Source organism: Vulpes lagopus, chromosome 23 (assembly GCF_018345385.1).
Source record: "Vulpes lagopus strain Blue_001 chromosome 23, ASM1834538v1, whole genome shotgun sequence".
Taxonomy (NCBI): Eukaryota; Metazoa; Chordata; class Mammalia; order Carnivora; family Canidae; genus Vulpes; species Vulpes lagopus.
The window spans coordinates 11,765,301-11,781,601 of record NC_054846.1 but is presented as its reverse complement, the minus strand read 5'-3'; the positions used below and the strand labels follow the sequence as shown (position 1 = coordinate 11,781,601).

The 16,301-nt window shown below is 31.8% G+C and overlaps 1 protein-coding gene across 2 annotated transcripts in view; it reads left to right on the top strand.

The window, feature by feature from the left end:
* RBM46 (RNA binding motif protein 46) overlaps positions 1 to 15,403 on the top strand; it is a 50,076-nt gene extending 34,673 nt beyond the window's left edge. The window contains exons 5-6 of one of the 2 annotated variants that reach the window (XM_041737807.1): positions 6,481 to 6,540; positions 14,459 to 15,403. In XM_041737807.1, the coding sequence (XP_041593741.1) occupies positions 6,481 to 6,536 (56 nt within the window). In that variant the 3' untranslated portion in view covers positions 6,537 to 6,540; positions 14,459 to 15,403. Of the gene's footprint in view, positions 1 to 6,480; positions 6,541 to 13,357 lie in introns of both variants that reach the window. The other variant, XM_041737806.1, reaches the window with a different exon arrangement.
* Positions 15,404 to 16,301: the final 898 nt, after the last annotated feature.

Sequence of the window (16,301 nt, the reverse complement as noted above, 5' to 3'; positions counted from 1 at the left end):
TTAGAATGGTAGAATTTATTTGCTGTTTCTATTGTTGATAGATATGTGAGGTACTTTCAGTTTGTGCTGTTTGAATAATAATGATGCTGTGAAGATTCTTGCATGCATTCCTGTTGAATACATGGGAGTAAAAGTGGGTCATATTTTTAAAACTTGGGTAAATAATGCCAGTTTTTCAAAGTGATTGTATCAATTTACGTTTCATGAGCAGCATATAGATTTTGGTTGTTCCAAATTCCTGCCAACACTTGAGTATTACTAACGTTTGAACTTTTTGAATATTCTGTTAGTATATATTGATGTCTCAATGAGATTTTAACTTTTATATCACTGTTTACTAATGATATTGAACATCTTTTAAGAGAATTATAGGGCATTAAGATATCCTCTTGATGAAATGTCTTTTAAGTCTCATTGAATACAAATGATGTAATGGGTTGTTTGTTTTTTCTTTATTACTTAAGATACAGTCCCCTTGTTGGATATGTTTTCTACAAATACCTTCTTCTGTGTGGCTTATTACCTTTGTACCCTATTTATGGTACACTTTGAAAAATACAGAAGTTCTTAATTTTAGTTTGGTTCATTTTATCAATCTTTTAAAGTTAATCCTGTTTGTGTCTTAGTTAAGAAATCTTTGCTTAGATTTGCTTATCAAAGTTGTGTGATATTCTCTTATATTTTGGTATTTTTTTTTTACTCTTTTAAATTTAGTGAGGGTGTAAAACTACATGTTCAAGTTTGGTTTTACTCTCAGTATGTATAATCATCTACATAGCACTGTTTATTGAAAAGACTATCCTATTCCCATGGCTCTGAAGTGCCACCTTTAGTGAAAATCAAGTATGTATGTTGTGTATGTACACAGGCACACCTATATACATGTACATGCTTCTTCTGGATTCTTTATTCCATTGATCTAATTTAATTTAGTATACCATCTTTAAGTTACTACATTGTAACTTTGAAAAATCTTAAGATTTGATAGAGAACATCTTTACCTGTTTTTTCTTAATTATCTGAGCTCTTCTCACCCTTATATTTCCATATGAATTTTATAATTAGATTGTAAATTTATACCAAATTTATACCCAAAAAGAAGTCTACCTGGACTTTGATTAAAGTTGAATTGTATCTATAGATCAATTTACAAAGAAATGACATATTTTATAGTATTGTAACTTCTGATCCATGAACATTATAGATCTCTCCATTTATTTAGGCTTCCTTTAATTTCTCCAAACATTCAGTAGTTTCCTGTGTAAATTTCTCCTACATCTTTTATTAGATTTATTAATAGGTATTTAAGGTTTTTCAACAGCATTGTAAAAAGTACCTTTTAATTTGACTTCTGATTGTTCCTGTTTATATAAATTCAGCTCTTATGTATTGAATAAAACTATTTGATTCCAATGGTTTGATCCTACATTATTTTTAATTTTCTACCTTCACAGTCATTTCAGTTGCAAATAATGAGCTTTTTCCTTCCTTTCTTTCTATCCTTATAGTTTTTTCTCTTGCCTTATTGCACTGGCTAGAACCCCTTGTCCAGCATTGAATACAAATGATGATAGAAGGCTTCCTTTTAAACTTTCACTATTTCTCCATTAAGGTAGGATGTTTGTTGCAGCTTTTATTACAGAAGCTCTTTGTCACATTAAGGGCATTTCCTTCTATTCCTAGTTTGCTAAGATTTTTTATCAAGGATGAGTTGGGTGATGAATTTTATTAAGTGTTTTTTTGTTTATACTTAGATAATTATTATTTTTTGTCTATTCTTTTAATGTGAATTGCATTGATGTTTCAATGTGACATCAACCTTGTATTTCTGTAATAGATGCAATTTGGTTATCATGCATTATCCTTTTTATGTATTGATAAATTTGGTTTTTGTAATTTTCTTTAGGATTTTTATACCTGTGTTCATTAGTGAGATTGGCCCATACCTTTCCTCCTAAAAGAAGGAAGTTTTTTTTTTTTCTTTGTTGTATGGAAGAGTTTGTATATAATTGGTATGATATAGTTTTTGAATATATGAAATATCTAGGAAGCCATTTAGTTTAAAGTTTTCAGCCTTTCTTTTACTACAATATTCCCTGCTAAAGTATGGTTATAGCTGCAAAATTTATATTTTGCTGTATTTTATTTTTATAATTTATTTCAAAATATTTTGTTTTAATTTCTTCTTGAACATAAGAAATTCTAAACATAACAGAAGTTTTTGTAGTTATTTACGTATACTTTTTACTATGATCAGAAAGTATCATTTCAGTCCCTTTGTTTTGTAACAACCAATTAGTATGTATATTCCATGCTTGCTTATTAGAAAGAATATGTTTGCAGTTGTTCATTGATTGCAGTGTATTTGCGAGCATCGCTGTGGCAATATACCACAGTCTGAGTGGTTTAAGCAATAGAAATTTACTCGCCCATAGTTCTGAAGGCTAAAAGCCAGAAATTGAGGTGTTGGCAGGGCTATGTTTTCTGTTAAGCTAATAGAGAATTTCTTTGCCTCTTTTAGCTTCTGTTGTCAGCAGGCCTCAAGTTGTTGGCTTATAGATGCATTTCTCTAGTCACTGACTCTGTTGTAATGTCTTCTCCTGGCATGTCTGTCTTCACAAGGCAATCTCCTTTGTTTTTCTCTTTAAGGATACCAATCAGATCAATGACCTAATTTTAACTAATTATATTTGCAGTGACTTTATTTCACATAAGTTCACATTCAGAAGTAAGAGCATTTGGTACTTCACAACATATCTTTTTGGGGCATACAGTTCGGTTAGGTCAGGTTTGTTGATCATATTTAAATTTTATCTCATGATTTTTTTTTGTCTGCTCGTTCTGATATTGAGAAAGGGTGATAAAAACCACCCACTGTGATTATAGATCTATTTTTTTTTAATTTTTTTTTTAATTTTTATTTATTTATGATAGTCACAGAGAGAGAGAGAGAGAGGCAGAGATACAGGCAGAGAGAGAAGCAGGCTCCATGCACCGGGAGCCCGACGTGGGATTCGATCCCGGGTCTCCAGGATCCCGCCCTGGGGCAAAGGCAGGCGCCAAACCGCTGCGCCACCCAGGGATCCCGATTATAGATCTATTTTTATTCCTCCTTTGGTTCTGTCAGTTTTTGCTTTATATATTTTGAGATTATATATTAGGTGCATGGAAATCTAGAATTTTTTTTTTTTTTGGTGAAATGTACCTTTTGTCATTTTGCTGTCATTCTATCTCTATCATGAATTCCTGACTTAAAACAAACTTTACTTTCTCTGATATTAACGTAAGCTTATAAGCTGTCTTTTGGTTAAAGTTTGCATATGTTGTGTATTTCCATTTTGCACCTTCTGCTTTTCCTGTATCTTATCCTTAAGATAACACCAGTATATAGTTAGATTCTGTTGTTTTTGTTGCTGCTGTTTTTGTTGAAAGCCTATTCTTTGAGTGTTTGGTCAGCTAGCATTTACTGTACTTATTGCTTTGCTTAGAATCTCTCATCTTGCCATTTGCTTTCTATTCCTTGTTCTGTTGCCCTGTTCTCCTTTCTTACTTTCTTTAGATAGTTGATTACTTGGCCTTTTTTTCTCTTCCTTTACCTATATTAGAGCTGTAGAGTCTTTACTATTATTTTTTTTCTTTAAAGATTTTATTTATTTATTCATGAGAGAGACAGAGAGGCAGAGACATAGGAAGAGGGAGAAGCAAGCTCCAGGCAAAGAGCACAATGTGGGCCTTGATCCTGGGACTCCTGGGACTCTGGGATCACGCCCTGAGCCAAAGGCAGATGCTCAACCGCTGAGCCACCCAGGCGTCCCGAGTCTTTACTGTTCTTTTAGGGATTACCCTGTAGACTCCAACTTGCATTCTTAATTTATTGAAACCTAATATTAATTAATGCTTTTATCATTTTCTAGACAGTGCAAGAGCCTTTGTACACTCTAACTTATTTCTTCTTCCAATTTCAATAGTGCCTTGGTATTTCCATATGTTTTACCTTTTTCTTTTCTTTTTTTTTTTTTTTGGAGAAGTAAGCTTCACACTTAGCATGGAGCCCAGTGTGAGGCTCAAACTCATGACCCTGAGATTGAGACCTGAGCTGAGATGTAGAGTCAGACACTTAACTGTGCCACCCAAGTGTCCTGATATTTCCGTGTGTTTTAAATTTATATATTTTAATCCCGACATGCCTAGTTATAATAGTTTTTTGTTAATATACATTTGTATTCATTTACCATTTATATATTTATCATTTCCTTTGCTCTTCATTTCCTATTACATCACCAAGTTTCCACTATGATTATTTCTATATAGTCTGCCCAAAGAACATTAATTTGTATTTTCTTTAGTGTGGATCCATGCTTATGACAGATTTCTTTTAGTTTTGTTTTACCTGAATATGTCTTTGAAAGAAATATATATAGAAAAAATATATATATTTATATAATATGTAATAAATAATATATAATAAATATATATAATATATATACATATTTAGGTCACCAGTTATTTTCCTTTAGCCATTTGAAGTTATAATTCCACTCACTGTCTTCTGGTTTCCCATGGTTTCTGTTGAGAAGTCAACTGTCATTTATTTATTGCTCCTTTGAACATAAACTCTCCTCACCCCTGCAGGGAGTTTTAATATTTCTCTGTGATTTTTGGGAGTGTCATTAAGATGAACTTACATATGGTTTTCTTGGTTATCTTAATTGAGACTTTCACTGCTTCTAAAATCTGTGAATCAATGTTACTCAGTTTTTGCAGAAAATTCAGTTATTCTGTTTTCAAATATTGCTTTTGTCTCATTTTTTTCATTTGGTACTCCAATTACACCTGTGTTAGACCTCTACAGATATCCCATATATTTATTATGTTCTTTCTGCATTTTCCATTCTTTTTATGTGTAGTCTGTGTATTTTCTTCAAATCTTTTGTTTGGTTCATTAGTTCTTCTTACACTCCACCCCCTTTTTTTTAAAGCATGTGTCTATCATGCTGATGAAACCATTTATTTGTATTTATTTCTCAGTTCTAGAATTTCTTTTGACTCTTTTTTGATTTATATTTTTTCTTCCAAATATTTAGTCTTTTATTTCCTTGAGCATATTAGGCATAGTTATTTTAATATCTAGTTCTGAAAACTTTTACCTAAATTCCCTGTAGATCAGTTACTGTTGACTATTGTTTCTGTTGGTTTTAGGTCAGATTGTTTTATCTTTGTATGACTGGTTATTTTTGATTGAATGTCACATATGTCTATGAAAAATAAAGAGTTTGAAAGCTAGCATGCTGCTTTAATGTTTATTAGGGAAGATTTATTTTGCTTCAGAAAAATGGCCAAGGGACTGTCAATCCCAGAGTGCCTTATTAATCCAGGAAGGCACTGGGAAGAGTTGAAGTTAATCTCTTTTAAAGTTGGTCTACTTCTAGTTCAGTTTTATTCAGGTTCGAGACCTGCCTTATCACTAGTTTTTTTAGCTCTGATTTTGTACTTTTATCCTTAGAAATTCGTCTATCTCTTATTATCTTCTGTTGGCTGTCAGATACCTCTACAGGATCGGCTAGTCCTTCTAGGGGAAACACACCTCCAAAAGATGTGCAAACCATTTTGGGTTTCCTTCTTATCCAAGATCTTGATCCCATTATTCTTCATTGTCTTCCTTGATCCTTCTTGGTGCTCTCTGATAGATACTGTTGCTTGTAATAATTGCTTCCATTTTCTAATTCTCACCAGGAAGATTGATTGAAGTTACCTAATTTCATTATGTAAAAATCAAGAAAATATTGTGACTATTCTTTTTCTACTGAGTTATCTTTAAGATGGCTATTTAAAAATCTATAGTTCTGTGTGGATCATCAAACATTTTCATTTGTTCATACTTTTTTGCACAGTATCTTAGGAGAGGGTTGGATGTATGTCCCTACCAGAAAGCTTTAAGGGATATAAAGAGCCACTAAAATGTATGGATATCCAGAGTTGTACTGTATATGGTTATATTGGGCTTCAAGTAGATTGTTGAGCTGTTAATAAGCAAACATTTTTTTTTAAGTTTAGTATTATTTTGGCCATCTATCTCTTTTTAAAACAGAAGGAAAGGATGGTGGTAGTTTTCAAATTTGTTTAGATTCTTTGGGCTATCTGCTTATCAGAAATTGGGCAATCTTATTTGTTTTTAAAATCCTTTATTAGTAGAGTAGTAATTCTTGGAAAAACCAACTAATAAGGACTTAATTAGTATAGAAATACTTTTGATAATGTATTAACTCATACTTTTCATTCAGATATCAAATACTGTTCTCTTTGTTCATCTTTGCAGAGATTCAGAAATGATAATTATTTGTCACTTGTTTCTTTTCTCTATTTTCCTATTTACTGATCAGAAGGTTTTTAACTAAAGTTATCAAGGATTCCACGCACTTCCAAGATTAGGGATAACACCAATCTAAAGACTCAATTCTTTTCTGTCTTCACTGATTACAGACAGGGAACACAATCTCTTCAGCCTGGACCTATGTAGAAGAATTTGGAGAAAATAAACAGGTAAGAAAAAGTCTTTTGGGAATATTAAGTGATATATTTAGTTTTCAGAAAGCCAGTTATAAATTATCCTTCTTATGGTTATAAGAAGAAATATTTAAAATTGTCTAAAGAAGCTTGTGAAATAATTTGATTATAAAAGTTTTGTTAATTATAGATTCATTAAGGAAAGTTCAGAAAGTTAAACTGGTTCCCGTATTTCAGGTCTTCTCAAGGCTTATGACATACTATTGTATGTTGTGAACCACCAAAGATGGTAAACAGTGTTTTAATGTAGATTATTCAGCATTTCTCAAGATTACCTGTGAAATTTACCTATTTTTTGAGTTAATACAACTAAAATTATTGTTGGTACAATACAAAAATAAAAATAAAAGTTATTTACTAGGATTCACTCTTTAGTTTTTCCAACATGATACTGAGAAGATAAGTTTTAGTAGAATGTTAAAGGTAGTTTATAGTTCAAATAAATATTACCATTTAAACTCCTTTTTACCTTTTGAGGCAAAAAGAATGTTGTGGTTCCCTGGGTAGACTCCATGTTTTATTTCTTGTTGTTTAAGCTGATTTCATCTTTCTGTGCCTCATTTTTCTTGTTAAAGAGGAAAATAATAGTACTTATTTTGTAAGACTTTTGTAAAGATTAAGTAGTGCTGATGTTGTATAGTTATTTTTGTACTTTGTAAGTACTCAATAAATATTAATAGAATTCATACTTGAGATACAAGGAGATATATTTTGCTTGAGGCTTATAACCATTGTAGATCTTAACATAAAAACTCAAATATATGATGTTATTTTCAGAAGTACCTTTTCTAACAAGTCTTTATAGTTCAAATTTTGAATTATGGGGACTAATTATACTGATAGAAATGAAACTTGAAAAGAGTTGCTATCTTTCCTAAGACTTTTATCTTCTCTTAACTTTTGCCCAGATAGTTTTTTTTTTTTAGCAAGTTACAATTTTTGAGCCATACTGGATCCTAAATAAACTGTAGTGCTCAGATCATAAGTTTCTCTCTTGTAGGTTGCTTTTCTATTAATCTCTTCCAAATGGTTTAGAAACTGTCATTAAAAGGAATTTGACATAATCTGTTAAACAAAGGTAGCAAATTGGAAGCTCCTGATATGGTTTGCTTTGTCTCTTTGGTTTTTTGAAAGGAATGCACCTAGATTTAATTTCAGTACAAATAATAGACACCTGTTATACATTTAGTCCTCTTTGAGTTCTTTTTTCGTTTGTTTGTTACATCTTAGCTTCTGAGGGCAGTTGAGTTTGTAATCACTGTGTTTAACATAGTTCAAGAATATTTTTGTTTTGTTTTTAACGTTTCCCTATTACATATTAGCCCCCATTAAATGTTCTTCCCAAAGTGATTTGCAAGTTGTTCAGTGAAATAACTGTTCCTAAGGTCAAATAATTGTTCCTAAGGTCAAACAAGTTTGGGAAAAACTGTGTACTATATACTGCCCTAGCATAATCATAATGCTCATTAGCATATTGAAAAGCATAGTGGTAGCAACCTGTACAAGTGTGAAATCAGTTTTACCAATTTTATTTTTTCAAATTTTTTTTTCTTGGCTAAGGGATTCTTAATGTTTTGAGATACTTGAATTGTAATAGGTTGGGAAACACTGAAACTAACTCAAGGAAACACTTGGGTTTTGTTTATAACTTTATTGACAATTGAAATACAATAAAGTGCACATTTAAAGTGTACACTTTGGTCAGTTGGCATTTATGTATACATCTGTGAAATAATATTACAATCAAGAAGACAAACATTTCTGTCACCCCTAATGTAACCTGTTCCTCCTGGAGGACTACCTTCTTTTTCAAGCAACCACTGATCTGATTGCTGTTACTATAGATTAGTTTGTGTTTTCTAGAATTTCATACCTTTGTTTTTGAATGTTTATAATCTTTAGATAAATTAGGATGAAACAGTTGTAATTTCTTAAAAATATAAGTACAGATACCTGACAATTATAGGTTTATAAAAATTGATATATACAGTTAAAGTTTCACAATAAGAATTTGAAACTCACATCACTTTTTCAAAATTACATGGAAAATATATTGTAAATTTTAAAAATACTTCAATTAAAAACAAAAGGAGGTGATTTCTCCCCCCCCCCCAAAACTGAATCTGAAAAATATAATTACTAAAAATAGAGAACTAGCCAACTAGAACTTTGTAGAAAGGAGTTAGAGATAATAACTTTCATTTTTATCCAGCCACCATTACTAAGATTAACATATTGAAAGCCTCCTAAAAATCATCTTAAAACAGAAAAACTGACTTAAGCTACTCTGTGAGCCTAGTCGTAAGAAAAAAAACATTGGTCATTTCATGTCTCCTATACTATATTTTCTGTCAGTTGCCTTCAGCAAAAATTAAGTAGGGTGTAAAAATACTTTTTTTTGTCAAAATTTAATTGTAATAGGGAAAGTAAATGATATTTAAAAAATGCCAGTAAATTTGATCATAACTAAGTGTGCTAGCCAGAAATATCACTTAAAAATTTCTAGTTAGTGATTTGTAAATATGTCATAGGCTATAAGTTAATAATTAGCAATTTTGAAAATTCCTTCCTCTGTGTTACAGTTAGTTCTTGATAGTTCTTTACTAGGATGGAAAGTACAAAATAAATGATAAATGTCATTTACATTTTACTAGAAATTTTAGAAACCTCTCTTTCAATCCAACCATGTTTTATGTTCTGCATATATACAGTGCTGTGTTAACAAGTGTTAACACTTTAGCAGATGAAGCAGTGAAAGAAAGTTACTGAGTTATTTCATTTTTGGCTATTTGAATGTTAGAAATTGAAATAATAATATGGTGAGGTGAGGAAATTTTTTCAAAAATTTTAATAAAGATCCTATAGAAATCTAAAGAAGTACTTAAAATATGAATTAAAGGTGTGGGGAAATGTATTTCATAAATCAAAATATCAGGTGCTTCATTCTCACACTGCCTGGGGGAAGGTAAAACAGTATAGCTGTCTTGGGAAACAGTATAGTTGCCTCAAAAAGTTAAACATACAATTCCCTTATGACCCAGCATGTCCATTTTTAGTTATTTACTCCAGAGAATTGAAAGCATATGTCCACATGAAATTTTGTGCATATTATTCCTTAGCAGCATTATTTATAACAGCCAACAGGTGGAAACAACCTAACTGTCCATCGACTGATGAGTGTATAAACAAAATGTGGTATATTCATAGAAGGGATATAAAGAGGAATGGCAAAAAAAAAGAGGAATGGAGTTCTGATATATACCACAACATGGATGAACCATGAAAACATATGCTAAAGAGCTAGTTTAAAAAGATGACATAAATTGTATGATTCCACTTATATAAAAAAATCCAGGACCGGCATATCAATAGAAACAGAAAAATTAGTGTTTGTAGGAGCTGGGGGAGAGAAAATGGAGGAGTTACTGCTAATAGGTATAGAGGCTCTGTTTAGGGTGTGAAAATGTTCTGATTAATGGTAATGGTTACACAGCCTTGTGAATCTATTAAAAACCACTGAATTGTACACTTAAAAAGGGTGCATCAAAAAGAGGGAGTGGATGTGAAGGTAGAACTTAGTTAACAAGAAGAAAAAATAGTTAAGGAAAATTATGAGGGAGGGTACTTATTAATGGAAAATTAAAGAGTCTGGTCAGAAACAAACCAGAAGAAAAAGCCGAAATAAGTATAAGAAGACCTTTTCACTGAACTCAGGTTAGAGTCTCCATTAAGGGTTTCCTCCTCTTTATATGAGGCAGAAAAGCAGTTCGAGAATCCTTGGAGTTTGGTCAAAATGTGTAAGAGAATTAGAAACAAACAAGATACAATTTGGAGTAGAGCAGTGTATGTTGTCCATTGCTTAGGTTTTCACTGAGAAGCATATTGATGGTATTCATCTCTTGTGTTGGACAGAGAAAGGTAGTAGACCAAATTATTATTTAAAAGGTGGGGCTGATGAGTAGGTGGTGAATGTGCTGCCAGTCTCTGCACTTGCTCCCAGGTCAGTGGCACGACAGTTACAACCTCTTCACTTTCCTGCTCTTTCTAGACACAGCTCCCGAATCCTTCAGAATCTGGAGTCCTTTTAGCCATTACTGCTTGATTAGAATTGCAAATTAGCCTATTTGCTATATAGATCAAAGTGTTATTATATGAAAATGTTTGTATTCATTCAAGATATAAATATGAAATTGTAGAGGATTTGACCGAAAATGCTCTCTCTAATATTATATTAGAGCAAATCACTTTATTTATTTTTTATTATTTTGCAAAAGGACCTTTTATTCAAATGAAATTCTTAGATAACATTTAGCATATACATTGGGAATGCAGAGCAGTATGCCTTGAAATGGGAAGTATGGGGTGGCCAGGTGCAAGTAGCGGCCAGGTAGCTTAGAGCACCTACTACTGTATTTCTATCCCCTGTTGCTGATAACCTCTTGAGACCCTTTGCCCAACCCAGCTTTGAGAAGATTGCCAGAGTGAAAAAGCTTGGTCAAGTAGAAACAATACTTTCCAAGGAATTAGGAGGCCCAATTTTTAACTTGTTTTTCTTTTGTCTGTCATTCTTCAATGAAAGAGGTGATTGGAATTAGAGACTTCTGAGGACCAGCCTGTCCCTGGTTTATGATTTTGAGTTAGAGAATTTGATTAGTTAAAAGCTTTATTAATACCAACCATAAATAGTCAAACCAATAAAAATGAGCAAACGTCTTGAAAACATACTTTACTAAAGAACATGAATGTTCAGAGGGGCAGCTAAACACATTAGTCATGAGGGAAGTTCAAATTAAAACTGAAATGACATACTATGTCACATCACTGGAATAGTTACAATTCAAAACACTGGCAATACCAAATGTTGGTGAGGATGTGGAACAGCCAGAGCTCTATATTTTCCTGGTGTGAATGCAAAATGGTCACATTGGAGAAACGTTCAGCAATACCTGTCTGTGCCCTATAACTCACCAGTTTCACTCCTACTTACCCAAAAGAAATGAAACCATATATCCACAAAAAAGCTGGCATAAGAATGTTCATAACAGCTTTATTCATAATAGTCATAATTTAGAAACAACTCAAATATTTATCTGTCAACAGGTAGGTAAATGGATTAAAAAAAGTTATGCTGTATATGTACGACAGGATACTGCTGAACAATTAAAAAGAATAAACTGATGCAACATAATGAATCTTAGAAATTGTATTGAGAGAAGCTATATTTAAAAGTACTTTAAAAATACATTTTATATGAAGTCCAAGAACAGACAAATGTAAGCTGTAGTGAGAAGTCAGGAAGCGGTTGCCTCCAACAGAGGAGCTATTGACTGGAAAGGAGCCACAAGGAACTTCTGGATTGATGGCTATGTTTTATATCTTGTTCTAGGGGTTGGTTGCCTAGGTTAACACTTACCAGAACTCATTGAAATGAACACATAGGATGTATGCATTTCACTGTATGTAAATTGTACCTCAGTTTAAAAAGTATTAACACAATTGAATCATTCTCAGTGTAAAACTTAAAATCTGAAATTGGCTCTGTCATTCCCTTAAGAAGGGGAAGGGGGAGTACAGATCCAAGTCTGAGACAGAAACAGTGGTATTGAAGAGTTAAGGATATTCATTGGGGAAAAAAAACAGGGGTGGGCAAGTAAGTACATGCTAGGAATTCTAACTCACTTATTAACTTGTTTCATAAAAATCAGTGATGTCTTTTGATGTTTATTTTCTGTGCTATATATTGTATGTTAGATCTAAGGAAAAGATGATTCATCTAGGTTTATGCCAGTAGTTACTATCTTAAGTTTGATATGTATTGTATTTTCTAATTACCTAGATTTTTTCTGAATATATTTAGATTATTATGCCATAATAAAATTTATTTTTGAAATGCTTGTAAAATCTTATGAACACTGAAGCTTTTCATTTCCTAATCTTTGTAGCATTAGGGGGAGATTTTTTTTTCTCTTGATTCATCCTGTATGAATGAGGTCATCAAAGTTAGCTTTTAATTTTGTATTTTAATTTAGTTTCCTTAGAAATGTAGGAAAACAGTGGTTGATTAGTGTATTTTTAAATTAAAGGTTTACAGTAGGAGACTATTAAAAATGCCCATTTTCAGACTTAGGTACTATGCCAGTAGTCCGTTGTCTTGCTATCTTCTTTGTAAAATCATTCCCTGAAGCTATCTCTTTTATCTAGATTTCAAAGAATATGCTGCATTAACTCTTGCATGGATATAAACCCAAAGTTGAAAGTGATTTCTCTGAAAACTGCATTTTCCCCACCTACAGAAGTGTAACTAAAGATCTGCTCTTCTAAATTATATTGTTTATGACCACATTGTTAAAAATGGAAAGAGCTAGTTGTATCATAGATGCATGTCTAATAAGGAATTGATTGTATTTGTGTAATATTCTTTAGGAGGAGAGAATCAAAACTTTGTAAGCAATTAATTTGAATTACAGGAGCACTAAGGTTTCTGTTACTACTAAATACCATACCCTTCAGGCAAAGTGTATCCATAAGAGAGGAAGAAAAATTCTGTGACAACTACTTATCCTACTTTGGATATTAAAAAAGCAAATGGTATCAAAGTAATTCCTTATCCAATTTCAAAATACTGAAAATATTTTGAACTGGATATTTTAAATGTATTTGTTTTCTTGGAACAGACTGCTTTTATTGGTTTTATGGCACCATTAAAATTAATCAAGTTAGAGTTTTACAGTGCTAGAAATTAAATCTATATTTAACTGATTTTTATTTTTTCCATTTTTTTTTTCTTAACTAGGTCCTTACTGATGTTGCTTGAGCTTATTCTCCTGCAGTTGATCTCATTCCTGTTGGCTAAATATTAAGCCCCATGACAACATTAAGTTAATGCTCATATGTTTTAGGCCTCATCTATAATACCAGGAAAATACAGAAAAGACTTGTACATTAGATTACCTAATTCCTTTTCTTTCATTCCCAGAAACACCATGACTTTTATAAATAATCATCTTATAGTTATTGTCAGACCCGTGGCCTATTCTACCCCAAAGAACATAGTTGAGTTTTTGGAAAGTACAGGATTTACAGATTTGGTCTTTAATATTCTTACACACATATAAACATTACAATTAATGAAGCAGGAAATTATTGGTGCATAAGATGAATGTTTAATGTGGAATAATAATATTTCAAATATAACTGGTTTTTTAAAAATTTGTTTTTAATTTTTGGATTTTTCTATGCTATAAGTTGATAATGGTTTCTTGAAGTTTATTTTATAAACATGATTCATTTTACTGTTTTATGATACAAGTAGGAACTCTAATGTTAAATTGGTGTATTGAGTTATACAAATGTTTATATTAGTATTTAAATAATGAAATATTGGGCAGTTAGTTTACACCAAATGTTTTTGCAGTCCAGGGGAGAATGTTTCTGCTGATTTGATGCCTAATACAGTTTCAAAAAGGATAAGCAAATATGAATTTGCTGGGTTTTTTTTTATCTTTTCTTCATGGACTACCCCTTAGCATCAGAACCAAATTTAAAAGGAGGTGCATTGTAGAGCAAGAGAAATCAGAGGTTCTCTTTTTTCTGTGATCAAAAATACACAAAACAATGAATAGATATACAAGTAAAAGATATCCAAGAATGCATTCTAGTAAGACCTCTGAAGCCATTGTGTCAGTGAAAGAAACAAGACTGACTGTAATAAACTATCAGGATTTGCAATTTAGTGAATGCTGAAACATTCTTTACTAGCAAAATAGTATTAGTACGATTTTGAATGTTAGAACATTATGTTAAACTGTGATTATGGTTTTAATGCTTTGTCTCTTTGAATTAAATTTGTATCCATAAAGATGTGCAGCATAATTGTTCATGTATTTATTTACAGACTACACTTTCCGTCGCAGCTCAATAAATAGTCTTTCCCCTGTTAGTGCTACTCTCTCTTCTGGGACTCCCAGCGTGCTTCCTTACACTTCAAGGCCTTATTCTTATCCAAGCTATCCCTTGTCACCAACAATATCACTTACTAATGGCAGCCATGTTGGACAGCGACTATATATCTCCAATCAGGCCTCATTCTTCTGAAGAAGATACTGTAAACATTGAGTATGAAAGTTTCTTTGTAAAGCATGCAAATTAAAATATTGTTTTATTTTAGAATCGGGTTTGCACACTTGGTTTTAAAATGATACATATATATTTATTTCAACATAGTAAAAACATCAACCATAATTCAGAATAACCTACAGTTGTAGAACTTGTAAAAATGCTAAGTTTAAAAAGTTATTCAGTGGTTTCGTTTGATAAAGATATAGCAAACTACTCCTCTTTTTAAACTTTTGGGATTTTAAATACTTCTAATTCCTGAGTGGACAGTAGAACCCAATAGTTTGTGTTAGATTTTTGCATAATAACTTTGCCAAATAGCATTTCACAAATATTTAAGCACTTGCAGACAATGGTTATGCTAGATTTGATTACCAAGGATCACTATCTGTATTAGAGATTTTAACAATTATATAACCAGAAGCATCTATTATGTAGAAAGAAATGAAGGGCAAAAAGATTAAGATACAAATTTTATGCAGTACTAAAGGAAAAGCACTCTACCATTGTGGTCCTTGAAAATAACTAGAACTATTTTTGTTAACTGTTATAGAAATAAATTTTAATTTTGCTGTTAATGTATTTCAGGTTTTTATAGTTATGCTTCTTTTGTGTTTTTGATATTCACTGTATAGTTGTTTGAATAATAAGTGTTAACAGTTTTTTAATGTTGAAATCATGTGTTGTTTAATTTTTGTACTTGAATTCAAATTCTTTGACATTAAATACGTGATGCTTCTAATATGCATGTGTTTTATTTTTATTATTATGTGTAAAAAAATTAGCTGTCACAGTCACCTTGACCTTTTCATAGGTGTCTTCATGGGACCAAAGCAAAGGATACTGGAAACAGAAAATTGTTAGTTTTGTGAAACATTGTAACCAGAATCCTTCTCAGGAGCTAATAGAAATATTTTGTTGAAGCAGGTGAAATTTCCTTTTTGTTATGAATATTTAGTGAATCCAGGCATTTTGACTGTTTAATGGTTTGGTAATGTACATATATAATGAATTTCTAATGATGCTTTACATAATTGATGATCAGGGACAAAATTTTTTCCACTCTTAGATACCAGATATTAACTTTGTTGACAGCAGCATAGGACATGGAATTTGCATACATAGGATATGAAATGGTTGCAGATATTTCCTCTGCTGGCTTAAGTTTCTGGCAGAAGTTATATGGAGAGTAAATTACAGTTGACCTTTGAGCAACACAGGTTTGAATTGGGCTTCACTTATGCAAGATTTTTTTATATAGTGTGATAAATGTATGTTCCTTATGATTTTCTTAACATTTTCTCTAGCTTTATTGTAGGAATACATATATAAAATATGTGTTAATAGACTGTTTATATTACTGGTAAGACTTCAGATCAATAGACCCCTAGTAGTTAAGTTTTGAAGAGTCAGAGATTATACTTGGATTTTTGACTGTGTGGGGGGTTGTGGGGCAATTGGTGCCCCTAGCCCTCCATGTTTGTTGTTCAAGGGTCAACTGTAGTCTTTTTTTTTTCCCCTTCTATATGATGCTTATTCCATATAACAGAATGCAGTACTTAACTTTCTGGGTTATTTCCTTAAATCTCATTTAAATGAACATAGATACTATACTTAACCAA